Source organism: Lepisma saccharinum, chromosome 14 (genome assembly GCF_977018435.1).
Source record: "Lepisma saccharinum chromosome 14, izLepSacc3.1, whole genome shotgun sequence".
Lineage (NCBI taxonomy): Eukaryota > Metazoa > Arthropoda > Insecta > Zygentoma > Lepismatidae > Lepisma > Lepisma saccharinum.
In genome coordinates, this window is record NC_139242.1 from 59,475,934 (window position 1) to 59,493,003 (window position 17,070).

At 39.1% G+C, this 17,070-nt stretch overlaps 1 protein-coding gene across 1 annotated transcript in view; it reads right to left on the reverse strand.

Annotated features, from left to right (window-relative positions):
* Nucleotides 1-17,070, reverse strand: part of HBS1 (translation elongation factor EF-1alpha (GTPase) HBS1) — an 86,645-nt gene that overhangs the window by 10,672 nt on the left and 58,903 nt on the right. Inside the window, exons 8-9 of the mRNA XM_083135728.1 lie at nucleotides 15,248-15,477; nucleotides 13,098-13,331 (exon numbers count right to left, since the gene is read on the reverse strand). Coding sequence (XP_082991854.1) covers nucleotides 13,098-13,331; nucleotides 15,248-15,477 — 464 coding nt within the window. The remainder of the gene's footprint in view (nucleotides 1-13,097; nucleotides 13,332-15,247; nucleotides 15,478-17,070) is intronic.

Sequence of the window (17,070 nt, forward strand, 5' to 3'; positions counted from 1 at the left end):
CTGCACAAGAGAATTCTTGCAAGGACAGATCCATTTAACAAAAACGTGCAATAATATCAATTAGTTATCTCAGAGTGGCGTTATGCCATCAACACATGCACTGCGGTGTTAAGTTGAGTTGAGTTGAATTGGTGTTTTAAGTCCACTTTATGCACAGTATGGCTAATCAAGACTGGACCTACAGTTTAAAGTTGGATCTGGACCACTTGTGCCTCCACCAGGTATCAAACCCGGGACCCCTTGATTACAAGGCGGCGACGCTACCACTGTGCCATCGGGGAGGCCCTGCGGTGTTAAGGAATATAGTAGGAAATACCAGAAGACAGAATAAGTAATGAGGAGCTTTGAGAGAGACTGCATGGCGGGAGGTGGTGACGCTACAAGTTACAGTTGAGGTTGCATGGGCACAAGATCCAGAAAAACTTCCAGCGAGTGTATACACTCCCTAGGGAAGAATAATGTTTCAATGAAAAAAACAAGTGGTGGGGAGTGTGAAGTGTGAGAAAAGGAGAGGGAGCATGATTCGAACATAGAAAGAGAGGTGCTGAGTTTTGTTCAAGTCAAGATCAAAACCAATGTACCTCCACTGAGGATCGAAATCAGGACACCTTGAGAGAGGTGGAGTGGAAGTACAGAAGATGGAGACATGGTTTCTGTAGCAATTGAGGCAGGGACTGAAATAGTGAATTATAATTATTAACTTGAAACTGTGCCCAAGTACTATTAACAAACTATAAAATATTCTGAGCATTCATTCTGTTATAAATAGACATGCATATATTGTTTTTGACTGAAACACGAGATGTGAAATCGTAACGTTCCTCTAACTCGGGGATCTTAAATAGGGATGTACTATTAGAACTAGTTGATGGTAGAGACAGCCCTGAACGGGCAGGTACAAATATCTAACTATACATTAAAATAGACTCATGATTCGTTTCTAGACTGAAGTGAGCAATGCAAATGGCAGAATGGGTGTAGACTAGCTTACCCTGTTCGGTTTAGAAATAAGACCAGTAGCTCCTGCTTCTCCGATGATTCCAGATTAAAAGACCTCGTGTCGCTCTCATGCGCACGTATTTAAACACTCGCTTGGCCTCTCGTCACCTCTTACCAAAGGCCAGTGTTCTTACCATTTCCTGTAGAATGCTTATTCTACACATTCTGAGCAGGAGCTGACAAGGTCTGCCAGGGTCAATATTTCTTAATCGAACGGGGTATGGTACGACACCCCCTCTTGCAAGACAATTTCTAAAATTGAAATTGTAGTCATGAAAAGTTTAAATTGAACCTTCTGCCATTCACCAAAATTTAAAAGGTTTTTGTTTATTACATGAAAAAAAGGTTACATAAAATAAAATAATAAAAAAAAAATGTCTGAGACCCTTCACCGAAAATTAAATGAAACAGAATTAAGCTCAAGCTTGAATGCTGAAATAAAGTCCTATGTTTACATTAGCCACACGCTGGAAGTGTCTTTCGTAATCAACAATGCTGACGGTTGGTCAACATGCGATATAAAGTGTTGTTCGCAGGTCCGTGGAGTCAGCGGAAAGTTCAACACACTGCATCGTAACGCGGTACATGCGACTTGCTTCTGAACAAGTGCTAAATAAGCACAGAACGTAATCCGTGAGAAACTTTAATGCCGCATGCTCGCAATCTTCCGCATCATCAGGATGACAGTTCGAGGCGAGAGCAAAGGACCGTGGTAAACACCAAACTCCACTGGACTGGGCACAACCACACGAAGATTAAAAAATAGATGAAGGTTATGTTTGCACTATGCCACTGACGTTCTTAGCACACTATGTGTGCACACCATGACCTGAGAAATGAGACGGCAGGGCAATCCAAATACATTCCAACCCCGGAGTCCTGGGGTACGAAGCACTGTTCTGTGACTTACATGGTCCTTGACCGATCATTTTCACTGGGGGACCGGATTCGAATCCCGGTGTGGAAAGTTTCGGAATACTGGTCAGCAAAGGTCAGATGAAAAGACGTGGGCCGTGGGGCGGGCGGACACAGGGTAGTCCATGGGAAACCACTCCAAGTAGCGGTTCCAAGCCCCAAAAATATGCCTTGTCCAATGGCGAACACTGGGGGGATGTTAGGATAGGCCCCCGAAAGTTCACAGCAGACGCCATTGCATACAGTAATTATGGCCACTGGTAGGATGAAACGTCACAGGTGGCCTGGCAAGTTGCTGATCCACAGGGCTGGGTCTCAACACATTTGGGTCGTTGACTGTACCCGGAAAGTTCCAATATGGGGTGAAGGACACTGCCTGGCCTTACAGAGCAAAAGGGGACGATGTACATGAAAGATGTTCATGCTTCTTCTTAAGGGGGTTAGAGTCGTGGGGGAGGGGGGGGGGGGTTGCTCTGTAAGATGACATTTCTTCTGATGTTTCGGACGCTGTTCAGATCCTGGGATGTTACTTGGAGCAGGATTTTCGGTGCTGCTACGTGACATACACCGCTGAAAACCACAGGAGGCTGGTGAGCTCCAAAGCCCTCAGGAATGCGTTCTGCTTCCGGTCTCCAAAAAAGTCACTGGACTTTTCGAAATTCCTTGAACTCTTGGAATTCCCGAACAGGGGAGGAAACAGGTTGGACATAGGAATAAACTACATTGCTCACAGTCATTCAATATTGAAAATATATAAAAAAATGTGTAAAGTAATCGTCTTTTATAGGCAAGTGAAAATCATGAGTAAAGATAGGTAAACTAAAATAAAATAAACTGCCCAATAAGTGATAAAAATTATAAAACAAAGTTTGAATGAAGGCTAAAGAAAATAAAAGGCGGAAAATGTAATTTGACGCCTTAACACTGGAACACCATTAAAATGAAAATATGACTTCAAAAGTAATATATGTATATATTGACTAAATTATATATATATATATATAGCCCCTGGCTTCTCCCAAAATATAAAATAATGTGCAATATAAAACTAAAGTTATGACATGGCACTAAATGCCCTTTGTTGGGACATGATCATTATACAATAAAATGAACGAAAATATCTAGGTTTAAATATTGATAAATATATAAAAGTAATATGTAGATGGTGTAAAATATATCCCCTGGTATCAGAAAGTTAACCCGACGAAATCCATTAATATCATGTCAGAAGTGTCAAAGCATTGTAAAAATGAGGAACTGACGAAAAAAAAAAAAAATTAACCCAAAATTTGGTAACGTCACAGCTGTTAAAACGGACCTAGCCACAAGTAAATTCGGGATCACGAAGATATAATAAAAGAGTAAATGACATGGCTCCAATGACGTTAAGATCATTAATTACGTAAGGTACATAATAAAATGGATGACTAAATCAAGGCGACATAGTGACGGCATTTGTCTCTCTTAGGTAAAAGATGTAAATTTAAAACTGAAACTAATCTGGGTTATTGATTTAGAAAACATTTCTTGGCTATCTGTGAAGTAAATTTACGGTTCTGAGAATAAAGGAAAGAAAAATATATAAGGCATTGCGTTAAACAGAAAAGAGGAAAAACTTCTCTACGTCATGCTATAGCCCGCCGTGTATTTTCTTTGTCACTTAGCATAAATGCTCGCCGCGTAAGAGATTACACTTGACCCATGACAACTGTAAGCGTCTAAATCCACTCTTTTGAGGTTTTAGCCTAATAAGGTAAACAAAACTACTTTTTATGGTCGCCTTAGGAAAAAAATTGAAACGGAACCGTAAATGAACATCATGACGCCGGGCCGGGAGAAAATTATAGGATTTCGTATGATATTACTTCAACTAAAGTCTATGACGTGTGGGAGATTAAAATATAAGCACAATTACTCGCTATTACCTACTTTACGAAGATTAACATGAAATTAATCTGTAAGAGGTAATTAAAGTTCATTTGGGAAACTTTTGAAAATTCTGAAGGGACGAGAAAAAAAAAATCGCATAAATAAGCGCCCTTGAAGAGGCTATTATTCACACCTCGTTTGGAGACTAGGAATTTCATTGCCGAAGCCAGCTGAGTGTAAAGTTCATCCACAACAAAGAAAGGTGTCATCAAATTATCTCTCTCCGAGACTGAAATAAGATATGTGTCTTCCGCTAACTCGAATGTGGAGTAGAAACTGCGCACCGAAGTGGTAACTGCGAGGGAAATGCAATTCAGCATAAAGCAGGAACTCGAGGAGTCTAGCTAAAGACATCTTTTCAACTCTACTGGATGTGTGATCTGAGTCGGGGGGGGGGGGGGGGGGGAAGGAAGGGAAGGGAAGATATATGGCGGCCGTTCTGGATGGGCGGAGCCCTCCGTGAGTGATGACCAATAACAGGAACGTGTTCTTTCTCTGCGGGGAACACGACGATAGAGACTTAGGACTGGTAACGAGGGAGGCGGTGCCAAGGAGCAAATAGGAAGAGGAAGAGAGTACCTTTCATGAACTTTTGGTTCTTGATGTACCTGGATTTCATCGAGACAGAGCCGGAGGAAAATAAAAAAAAGGAGATGTTTGCTCGGCGCCCCAGGCTAGTACGAACTCGGTTGCATAACGGCTATGGGAGTGCGTGGAAAGGCAGCTTGATTATATGTCGTCGTAAAACATGTTTTGAATGAAAGGGACAATTGGTTCAGAGTGGGGCTGGGGGTCGTCGGTTCGAGACACATCTACGTTTTGTGTTTTCACCGTAACTCCTTTAACTCTTTTTACTTTAACAGGATTAGTTTGAACAGAGCGAGATGAGGTGTTAACATCATCTAACTTTAATGGATTAAGAGTTTGACATGCAACATTAAATGTATCTAGACGGACGGGAGGAATTTCAAGTGGGATAATTACGTTTGGAGTATCTGCTTGGTCATAAAAGGGGTCTGGAAAGGTAAAAACTGACTCAAGATTTCGACATGTAACGGGTTGGGTGGGACCACTGTGCCAAGAGGCGCTATCCGACTGGGATATATTTAAAAATTGTACACTTGAAGACATATTTACTCGTTCCATTTCCCTTGGGAAATTATTTTCCAAACCTTTTAACTTTTTACATCTTCGCTGACAACAAATGAAGGCAAGAATTAACATACAAATAAAAACTAGTGTTAACGTAATTACTGAAGAAATGATGTACGGGTATTGGAAAGATCTTATGACCACTTCCTTGAAGGATAGGGAATTGACGTGAGAAATAAATGCAATTAAAATTAATAAATATAGGAAAAACTGCATCTTGTTGAAATATGTAGCAATTATTGAACCTAAACTTGCTAAAATGACCACAACTGTTATTTTTTAGTTATTAGTGAGAATAAATGAATTGCTTTACGGCCAATAAATATCAAATCAATAAATTTGATAAATCACATATTTTTACACAAAATAAATTTAACTTAAAATTTTCTCGGGTATTTTAGTTAGTTTTTAAAAGCAATGCAATTAGTGCAATGTAAATAGGAATTATTCAAGGAGGGGTCAAGAAGATAAAGTCAAACTGTCGGCCAGGAATAATTTTAACTGAAAATAGATAAAAAAATATCTCGTCAAACGTATGAAACTTCACACCTTGCTTATTATTAGCACAAGTTACATGGTCTAATTGAGAACTTGGTTCTCTGCTTCATTTTAGTCGGCTTACGCAGACTTCTTTCTTTATTTAAGGCTAAATGTCACGGGGACATTAACATTTCTTACGTTATTAACTATAATAACGGGTCTTTTCACATACTACCGGTAGGTTTAATATACACAATAGAAAAGACAAATATACACTAGATAACGCTCGTGCCGCACTTTCGTTGCTTTAATTAACTAAATGAGCTCACTGACAACATATTTAATTCTTTTTATAACTCATGCATGGATGGAAAAAATGCACATATATTTCAGAGCGTGTTTATAAATAACTCCATATATAAAACATGCAACTGCCTAACAAAATAGTTTTACTTCTACGAGAAAACAACAATGGTGCGTACATTAGGTTTTATACGTTTGGCGAGAAAACGAATTGACGTATTGATACTTTTAGGGAAATGGAACGAAAAATAAAATTAAAATAAAATATAAAAATAAGGTCCACACAGAAGGTAAACAATTACGACATGTGCTTTGGGCTACGTATAGGCGGTTACTGGTTCGAAATCTTCTTCTTGAAGAGATACGATATTCGTTTCTTCCTCACCCCCTGAAGGGCGGTGATAGCGTTTTAACCTCTGTACAGCCACTAAATCGGACACAATCTTGCCGCGTTTGTTTTCATATTCCACTAAATAGGCATTGTTATTTTCCTTTCTTACTATTACCGCGGGCCCAAAATAAACACCTGAAAAGCACTTAGCCGTTTTTGCCTTCTGAGTGGGGTTATATAATAATACCAATTCACCAGGAGCGTAACTTGTTGCTTGATGACGTCTGTCATAATACTTCTTTTGGGACTCAAATCGTTTACGTAAATTTTCTTGAGCTGCGGCTCGTGCCTTGTTTAGTCTTTCAAGTTTGTCTGTGTTCGCACTATTTTCGCAGGGATCTGCGTGAAGCATACTTTCCCAGGGCAGACGGGCTTCGAACCCATGCATGAGGTAAAACGGACTAAAACGAGTGGAATCGCCGCGCGTAACATTATACGTAAACACCGCTGGTTGTAGATAGGTAATCCAGTCATCATGTTTCGGGGTTACAAAATGCTTAATTATACTTTGCAAAATACCGATACCTCGTTCCTCTAAACCGGAAGTATTATGGTGATACGCAGTAACAAATTTTAACTGAATACCGAGTTTAGCACTAAGCTCTTTAAATACAGAGGAATTAAATGAACCACCCCTATCACTGTTGAGAGTTTTCGGACAACCAAATCTTAATATTATGTGCTCGTAGAGAAAGTTAGCAGCCGTTTGAGCAGTGGTATCGACCACAGGAGCAGCAATCATATATCGGGTACCAAAATCCATGCATGATAAAATGTATTTACATTTATTTGGGCCACTGGGAGGGAACGGTCCCGCGAAATCTATAGCTAGGCGTTCAAAAGGGCGACAGCTTGGAAAGGTCTGGAGTTCACCTTGTGGCAACCCTGTAGGGCGCTTGTTTGTTTGACAAGATAGGCACTGGCGACATTTGTCCTGTATAAAACGTTTCATATAGGGAAAATATATGCGATTGAGCGCATTGTAATATGTTTTAGTAAACCCTAAATGACCACCACCACACGGGTGAGAATGTAATTGTTCAACTACAGTATGACGTAAGGACTTAGGTATACAAAGTAATTTCTTACTTCCCCCACCCATCTTATGGTTCCTGTATAAAAGACCATTTTCCAGCACATAATAAAAAGCCTGTCTTTCGAAGGGGGATTGGGCGTCATCTGCCCCCTCCAAAACTTTTATGATTTCTGAAAGAAATGAGTTGTCGCGCTGGTGTTTTCCCACATCTATTGATTCATCCTGGAGGAGAAATATACGAGGTTCGCCCAATTCTGGCGATTCGTCGTCCGGGGGGTTGGTTGATTCCCTGCTAATAGCGTCGGAAATATTTTGTGTAGATTTACAATGAACGACCGTGAAGTCGTATGAATCAAGCTCTGCACTCCACCGCGAGAGCTTCGAACTCAAATTACGGGTGGTACGCAAATAACTGACTGCTTTATTATCTGTTACAATTTCGAAATGTTTCCCAATTAAATAAAACCTAAAGGTTTTGAGGGCATACAGAACCGCTGATAGTTCTAGTTCCATGATGGACAATTTTTCTTCCCCTTTTTTGAGTGTTCGACTTGCATATGCTACAGGAAGGAAATCATTATTTGCATTTGGCTGTGTTAAAATAGCACCAAGGCCTTTCAGACTTGCATCACAGTAGACCCGTGTTTCTTTAGAAGGGTCATAGGGTAGCAAAACTGGTGCAGTTATTAAAGCGTGTTTTAAGTTCGTAAAAGCTGTTTCTTGGTCCTCCCCCCATACAAATTTTTTGCCTTTGCCCAAAAGGGACTGGAGAGGTTGGGCCTTCTCTGAAAAGGATGGGACGTATCTACGGACATATGAACATAAACCTAAAAATCGTTTAACTTGTTTTGTGGTGGAGGGGGTGCGGTAAGTCTTAATGGAAGAAATAATACGGTCACTCAAGCGTAGGCCATAACGACCCACCAAATGTCCAAGGGCGAGTATCTCAAAATAACCAAATTTACATTTGTGTGGAGAAATTTTCAAGCCAGCGTTTTGTAGACACTGAAACAATTTTTCCAGTGTTGTCAACATTTCATTAAAGGTATGGCCCCAGGTAAATAAATCATCCATATAGAAGGCGAAGTTATCACTTTGCATTCCGCTACAAGCCAATTGAAGTGTTCGATTCATCGCTGCTGGCGAGGTAATATGACCTTGACTTAAAACATTAAATTCAAAATGACCTAGGTTGGGAATAGAGAAGGCTGTGTACTGTTTACTGTCTTCTGTGAGTGGTATTTGAAAAAATCCTGAACGTAAATCGCAACTAGAATAGTACTGCTTTCCCCCCATATCGTGCAAGATAGACTGAATGGAAGGCATGGCCATCGCATCGAACACAGAGCGTTTATTCCAAAAGCGACCGTCTTGAATAAAACGGTAACTTCCGTCACGCTTTTTCACAAGAATAACTGGTGAGTTATAAGGACTTGTACTATCCCGGATTATTCCCTGTTTCTTCAAATTCTCAATTTGTTTCTTTATCTCTGTTCGCAAATGTACCGGGATCGGATATTGCTGCTTATGGAACGGAGTAGGATCAGAAAGCTTTATCCTGTGTTTGTAATTGGTGGCAAGGCCCATGTCATTTTCGGACCAACTGAAAACATTTTTATATTTTAACAAAAGCTCTAAAAGTTGATTTTTCTCATGTTCCTCCAATTGAGGATTAATGTCAAATTTGGATATATCCACTTGTGGGATATCGTCGTTTTCTGATTCTTCCTTTGTTAAATGAACTGTTACAGAACTATTTTCCTGATCCACCGTTGCCAACTCACAAGATTCTGCACCACCGATCCGAGTACCTTTGCGAATTACAATTCTATAATTCAAAGGGTTGGATACCCAAACAAGTTGTGTAGCAGGGTTGAGTATCGACCTTGGTACCATTATGCCAGATTTAGCCTGAAAATTTGCATCCGGCTCAAGTAAAGTTAAATTTTGATTTGCTGTATTGACTAATTTTAAAGGGATGCACAAATGTGATCTTGGTTTCACAACAATTCGTTTAGAAGCCACATATTCAGGTTCAACAGTATGTACCAGCAAACCTGCCAATTTAACGGAAACATCAAAAGCTTTCCTCGATTCAAACCGAATGCGGTTGCGTGGGGGAGTGCCAAATCTGCTCAAAGCCAATTTATTGTTTTCAAAATCTAAAGTTGCACTTTGGGCTTTTAGAAAATCATTACCAAGGATGGTATTATGACCAAAATCTTGTATCACCCTGAAGGGGTGCCTAAATGTAAATCCATTTAGAGAAAAATCTAAAAGTACAATTTCTTTAATTGTTAAACAATTATTCGTGACACCTTTAACTAGAGTGTTGATTTTAAACCTCTTAGCATGGGCAGGAATACCCTTATCACTTGTTACACTTATTTGGCTCCCACAATCGACAATAAACCTTTGACGTTCCCCATTTACATTGGCATGTACATAAATGAGGTCTTCAGATGGGAAAGTAGAGACTAAAATCTTTTTACTGCCCGCAGGTATGTCTCCATTACTTGCGGTTAATTGGCGTTTAAATCTTCTGGATTTTGAAGACAAAATTCTTGGTGGTGATTAGGAAAACCACATTTATAACAAAGTTGTTGGCCACGCCGGTCACCTTAATCGGGACGACCGCGGGAGGCTGGTGAACCTCGCCCCCGGCCATGCTGAAAATTGGAACGATTCTGAAACCGGCCGTTGTTTGAACGGTAGCCTCTACTTCCCCTGCCCTGAAAGCCTCGTCTGTTGTTTGAACCACGATTGTGATTAAAATTACCCCTTTGATAATTTTGGCCTACAGTTTGAAAATTTTCGTGATCGTGTGACTGTATAACTTCCTCGACTTTTAACGCTAGGTTGCTAACCTGCTTAGCCAAAGCTTCTACAGCGGACGGTTCTGAAGTTGGGAGAGACGTTTGTTGTCTTTTGACAAGATCCAATTCAGCTTGCAAGGCTTGCAGCTGATTAGTCATGTCTTGATTTGCCCGAGGTGCTGATTCCGGAGCAACCGCCGTAGTGCTAACTACGGGGTTCTGGTGAGGAATGCGCAACTCAGCAGGAGACGGAAAAAGAGTTTCCTTTTGAGCCGAATGCAAGAGCTCTTGCACCGTTCTACGGCGCATAAGGAACTTTGCTTTTTCATATTCCTTGAGGTCTTTCAAAAGCTCCGGAACTGAATTATATTGTTTTTTGTATATCTCCCTGATAAATTCCGGTTGAAGACCTGCGTTTATGTATTTAAGCTGCTTATTAACAGCCATGTTAGGGTCCATCTTAAACAAGAGGGTTTGCTTGTCCCTAACATAAGATGATACCGGTTCATCGTCCCTGTGGAACCGATATCTGATCTGCTCCTCGATCTGCAACTGATCAAGGGAGCCTGTGAATTCTTCAATAAGTTTTTTCTTGACGTCCTCATAGCTGACTAAATTGACGCCTGGTTGCTGGCTAATTGCATTAAACCAGCGGAGGGCTGGGCCACATAACAACGCCGGGAATAATTGCCGTTTTTTCGTCTCGTCCCAATTGTTCAGAATCGCCGCACTTTCGAAACGGTCTATGAATTTAGAAACATCCTCCCCCGAGGCACCCTGAAACTGAATGCTCTCGAACAGGAAGGGATGAACAAAAGGTAGTTGAGCCATGGTGGGTGGGTCCACAAGAACTGTGGGACGATTATCAATTTGAAAGTGAGCCTGCGCGCGTGCGCGGCTTCTAGTTAATGGAGGACTTCTGATTGGGGTGGATGAGGTACAAGGTAGGCCCTCCACATCAAAGGACGGACCAACAGCATTATTGGCAAGAATGATGAGCCTATCCAATGTGGTATCAAGCTCGTCCTCCAACTCTATAAATGACATAAGGCATTACTAACAATGGTGACGTACCTTATTTTAAAAAAAATAACCCCCCGTTAGTAAAAAATTCCGCGAACAACCAAGTCTAACATGATATTAATGCATTTCGATTTGCATTTATTTCAGATTGAATTAAATGAAAATTCCGCAGCCTACCCTTTCAATTTTCATGTCTGTTTAGAAAAACAAGGCATGACGCTTTTCATTTCCAAAAGAAAATGAAAAGGCCCGCATCAATCCACCACGTAACGTTCCTCTAACTCTGGGATCTTAAATAGGGATGTACTATTAGAACTAGTTGATGGTAGAGACAGCCCTGAACGGGCAGGTACAAATATCTAACTATACATTAAAATAGACTCATGATTCGTTTCTAGACTGAAGTGAGCAATGCAAATGGCAGAATGGGTGTAGACTAGCTTACCCTGTTCGGTTTAGAAATAAGACCAGTAGCTCCTGCTTCTCCGATGATTCCAGATTAAAAGACCTCGTGTCGCTCTCATGCGCACGTATTTAAACACTCGCTTGGCCTCTCGTCACCTCTTACCAAAGGCCAGTGTTCTTACCATTTCCTGTAGAATGCTTATTCTACACATTCTGAGCAGGAGCTGACAAGGTCTGCCAGGGTCAATATTTCTTAATCGAACGGGGTATGGTACGAAATAACATGCTGTAATGCTCATTTTTTCTATGTTTTGCCACAAAATGATGTGAAGAGAATTGTAAAATGCGAAATAAACTCTTAAACATGGAATTTAGAGTTTAATTACTGACACAACACTTTCTGAAGTCTGAATTATCCTGCGAGTTATGGAGAATTATAGAAAACTGATAAATTCCACCGTATAAATTTGAGAAGCAAAAATGTACTCCTTTATGCACAAATAAACTTAATACTCTGATAACTATATAAAAGTGCTAATGGAAATGAAATGTATATTTTATGTCATAAAATTTAGTACAGTAAAACCTGTCTATCCCGGAGCAAAATTTTCCATCTTAACAGTTTTCCTTCTTATACAGGGTTGACTTTAAATACAGTATAGAGTGCTGCAGGAAATAATGAAAAGACAGATTTACATTTTGCATTACTTATAATGTAGAGTACTAATGCATGTACGTACATGAATAAAAATGCCATACATTCATCAATTTCATCATATCATCACTCATCCCCATCTTCGCAAATTAGCCAAAAGTGGTACAAAAAGCAAAGTAAAATGGGGACTCACAAACATCCATGCCCATGCTAGGATTCGAACCTGGCATCGTAGCGCGATGTGCATAGAGGGAAAGAGAAAGATTGAAAGATGGAATAAGAGAAGTGAAGAAAGATTGAGATAAAAGTGAAGAAAAAAAGAAACAAAGAGAGATAACAAGAAAAATATAAAGATGATGAAAGAACAGAGGAGAAATAGACAAAGAAAGGTGGAGAAAGAGGGTAAGAGATGAAAGAAAGAAACGGAATTGTAACAGCTATGAGTATTGTAGCACATTCTTTGATATCGACAATGTTACCGATAAGTGAGTGGCAACAGAGGCATGTTCCACTTACAGTATTGTATTATTTTCTTACGAACGAAAAAAATAAAGGAGGAAATTTCCATCTTACTGAGAATAAAAACATCTCATTGGTCTTTAAATGGTGTTCCGTTTCCACATTAAGGAGGTTTCCGCTTTAAGCAGGTCATTTTCAGGTATAAAATCGGTCCATTCTGGATTTTTTTTCCATATTTACAGGTTTCTTTGTTATAGAGGTTCCGGGATATGCAGTTTTACTGTATTATATTAACAATTTTAACACTGCAATGCCATTTTATATACCACTTCTGGTCTCAAAAGGTGTCCAGTTTTTGCACCATGATCTTGATATTTTATTCACCCTACTTATCGAACACACACGATACATATTACAACACAGACGACAGACAAGTATTAAAGTATTAGCTAACCTCACGACTTATTTGGGATGCCACTTACAACCACAGACCACACATGCATGTAATCAATGCAAGTTTTGTTCAACACTTACCAATTACATCTAAAAGAAATGGACCCTTGTACCACTGCTTCAGAGCATCTTCTTTCGGTGGGGATGTGAGGTTTTCCCCAGTGAGACCACTGCATGGAACAAAAACAATGTCATTTTCCCGGAAACCAGCCTGTCGCAAAAAGGTTTTCAATGTGCTGACAATCTCATTAAAACGCTCTTCAGACCAAGACACCATGTCCAACTTATTCACCACCACAGCTAACTGACTCACACCTGAAATAAATTGCCAATGTGAGATAAAAGTGTGAATACTTCACATTGGTAAGGCAATACATGTGTAGAAGAAAGATCAAAAGACAATTTTACAAGTAACATTATTTACTATTGGAGTGACACATAAGAATATGTAGAACCCAAATGGTTGTATGTAACAAAGTGATTTCAAAAAATTTTGCCCTAGAAAATGAAACTGCATTACAAAACTAGGGTAAGAAAATTATATTTTTATATTCATAAAAATAACAACAAAACATCAGAATTTTGTACCATGTTATATGTTATTTATAGAAATATCGGCTTGGAAAAATTATTGATCATTACAGCATTATGCATATAGGGGCTGATAGTGACAGCAATTAATCTGTTCTATGATTAATTCTCAGCATCCATCATAGTTCCCAATTTTCTAAATGTGAATATAATCAGAATAAGTAAATATTACGAATGTATTACAATCACACTAAAAACAACAAAAATAAGTAAGAAGTCACTAAAATGTACTCTCAAGACAAATTCATTCAAATAGGAAAATACTGAAAAAAGAAAAAGGTAGAAAATAAGACATAATAAAGCTCATTACAAGCACTTAAATATGTCTAAAGATATCTACTTGTATATCTTAAGTACTATAGGGTGATTCAAAACTGTGGAACCATCATATCATTTCTACAGAAACTACAGAACATGAATGAAATCATATGCAGTATCTCTGATGCATGTGACCCACACTATCTGCCATCTCGGATTTAATGTAATTCTTTTAAATTTGAATAGGAGCAAGTGACATATCAAAGTCATGTGAAATTTCCTAGATACTGCACATAGTTCCATTCATGTTCTGTAGAAATTATATGGATGATTCCACACTTTTGAATCACCCTGTATGTATATATTTTTCACGCACACCATGAGACTACATATTGGATTTAAAATACGCATTTTCAAACTGACACTGAGATCAGAAATAAAAATCATCGTCAAATTATAAATACCATGTGTTTCAAAATGATTTGAACGATTTCAACTCCTTATAATTTTTTTTATTAATTGTGCAATTTACTTAAAATATTACACATAAGTACTATAACTGTCCCAAGTTTTAGTGGTAAAAATTGTCTAGCTTTCACTGTATACTTTTGAGGGCTGCGTTGAAAACAAGCTTAAACTCTCTCGACATCTGCCTCAGACGTGGAAGGCCTACCAGACGATTTTCCCTTGAATTGTTGATACTAATTGCGAATGGAGTTCTTTGATGTCGGTTCTTAACGAAATTTGGTACGAAACTAACGTTGAACACTCACAACAGACTGACTAACGTGAAATTGTAAGATGCAAAATGCTTTCTCTGTACCACACGCAACTTGCAACTTGTCACTCTGCCATCTGGTGGAAGAACTTCGAACTACGACGACCGTTCCAAACAAAACTCGAGGATGTGTTTGAAAGTATTTCAATACAATTTTAATCGTTGATAGTGTTTTAACGCTCATGAAACGATTTCTTATTGTTCAAATCATTTTGAAACACGCTGTATAATTAACAAGTATTACATTGTGTGAAGGAAAATACAGCACTACTTATTGCCTTAAAACAGTACATTACTTCCTATTACGAATGGAGAATTCTCACAAATTTGGAATTCATATTTTCAGATCCAATGAAGTTGAAAGGAGAATCCAGTACAATAAACTCCATATTGTGTTGAATCAGAGGCAATAATATGGTATCAACTTCATTGAGTCTGATGATAAGAACAGGTTGTTTGTGAGAATTCACCACTTGTAATAAGAAATAATGTGCTTTTGAAATATTACATAAATCGTGAATGCAAAACTACAAATATTTCAATAACCTTACTTCTACTTTAATCCATTTAAGAAAAAAGAATGTCTTCAAAACCACAGACTTACCTAATGATCGTACAAGGAGAGCATGCTCCCTGGTTTGTCCCTTGCTTTCAAATCCAGTTTCAAACTCTCCCCTGGTGGCATCCACCACCAAAACCGCAACATCAGCTTGCGAGGCTCCTGTGATCATGTTCGGGATGAAGTCCTTGTGTCCTGGTGCATCCAGCAAGATGACAGTTTTAGTCTTCGTTTCAAACCTAGACTGGCCAACATCCATTGTTATGCCTCGAGATCTGCAGTAAAAAAAGAAGCAAAATAAGAATAGCTGGTGTGCCCGACATCTGGCTATGTCATTCAACCAGTGCCCAGATGAAAGAAAAAGAGTTGAAGTCTATCATACATAAAAAAATATAAAAAATTGCACTTTCAGGGTGGCCACTCAAGAACCATGATAAAATTAAAGTATAATTCCAGGTTTTCAAGGTAAACTTTCCAAAAATTCAAGGGTACAAGCAAATGTTTTCTCTATTTCAATCTTATGTACAGGCCATTCGGTTTAGCTTGAGCTCTGGCCTTCAGCTGTGCAAAAGCCTGCCGTCAGTGCAACAATGTGAGAGTTCAACTGAGAGCAGAGCTGCTAACTGCCTTAACAATTATCTATATCCATAATTTGACTTCAGAGCTTATTGGCAGGCGTGTTCGGTACTTACCGCATATTTTTAAAAAGCGACAGAGTGAGAAGGTGATAGTTCAAGGAAAAGAATGACAGATGATTCTTTTTTGTCGGTGAAACTGTCATTGGTTAAGCCCCTCGGCGAAAGAGGCATCATCCCTCTCCTCATCTTCCTCTCAGGGGGGGGGGGAGATCCTGTTACCACGAGTAAGGTGATTGTTGACCTGTGTTGCTTAGGGTGTTTTATTCAATGGCAGCTGAGGTGAAAACTGGAATGAATATTAGAGAAAGCATAGTGATTCATAGTCAGAGTTGACGTTATCACATCATGCTGTGATGCCATGGGTCCCGGGTTCGAATCCTACCCGGGCTAGGTTGTTTGTTAATGTCCATTCATCAATTTCATCACTCATCCCCCATCTTCGCAAATTAGCCAAGAGGCACAAAACGCAAAGTAAAATAAACTAAATCAATCATAGTAAGAGTTGAGAAATTAACTTAACTTGCATAAGTTTATAAAGAAAGAAGCTGATAGTGGTCTTGCGTTGAATGTGAAACAAGTGCAAAAGCATGTTTTCGCATCTACTGGTATGTCAGTAAGTGCTTTGAAACGAAAATGATCACTACAAAGTAACTGGGAAGGGATTAGTAACGCCTAACAAACCACGCACAAGAAAGAAATTTAAAAGTAATGTGGACGAATTTGACAAGTGTGTGTTATTTGTAGAACAATTGACGAATTTCACGATCAGGAAGGACAGCGTGCTAGTTTAGATTCGTAAGTATTTTTATTTAATGAGACAACAGCATAAAGCTTTGCCAGTTTAATGTCTAAAAGAATTGTAACTTCCGCCTATTGCAATACTGCTCCTATGAGTCACGTGACGTGTTCTGCAGACGACAAACATCTCCCGCTTTGCGCATGCCAGAGCTCGGGCTAAACCGAATGCACCATATTACTGCCTCTCCCCCCCCCCCCACAAATATATTAACAATATAAAGGGTTTGTGTGATTTCAATGTATCCAAAAATTCTAATTCTCGGATAAATATATATATAGGGTGCTTCAAAAAAAAATAAAGTTTTGATTTTCTTTCTTCTCACCCTCCCATTTTTTGACAATATACATAAACATGATATATACAAAATTTCAGCTCAATCAAATAATATTTAGGGATCGAGGAACACCATCGATTTTCTATTGCAAATTAGC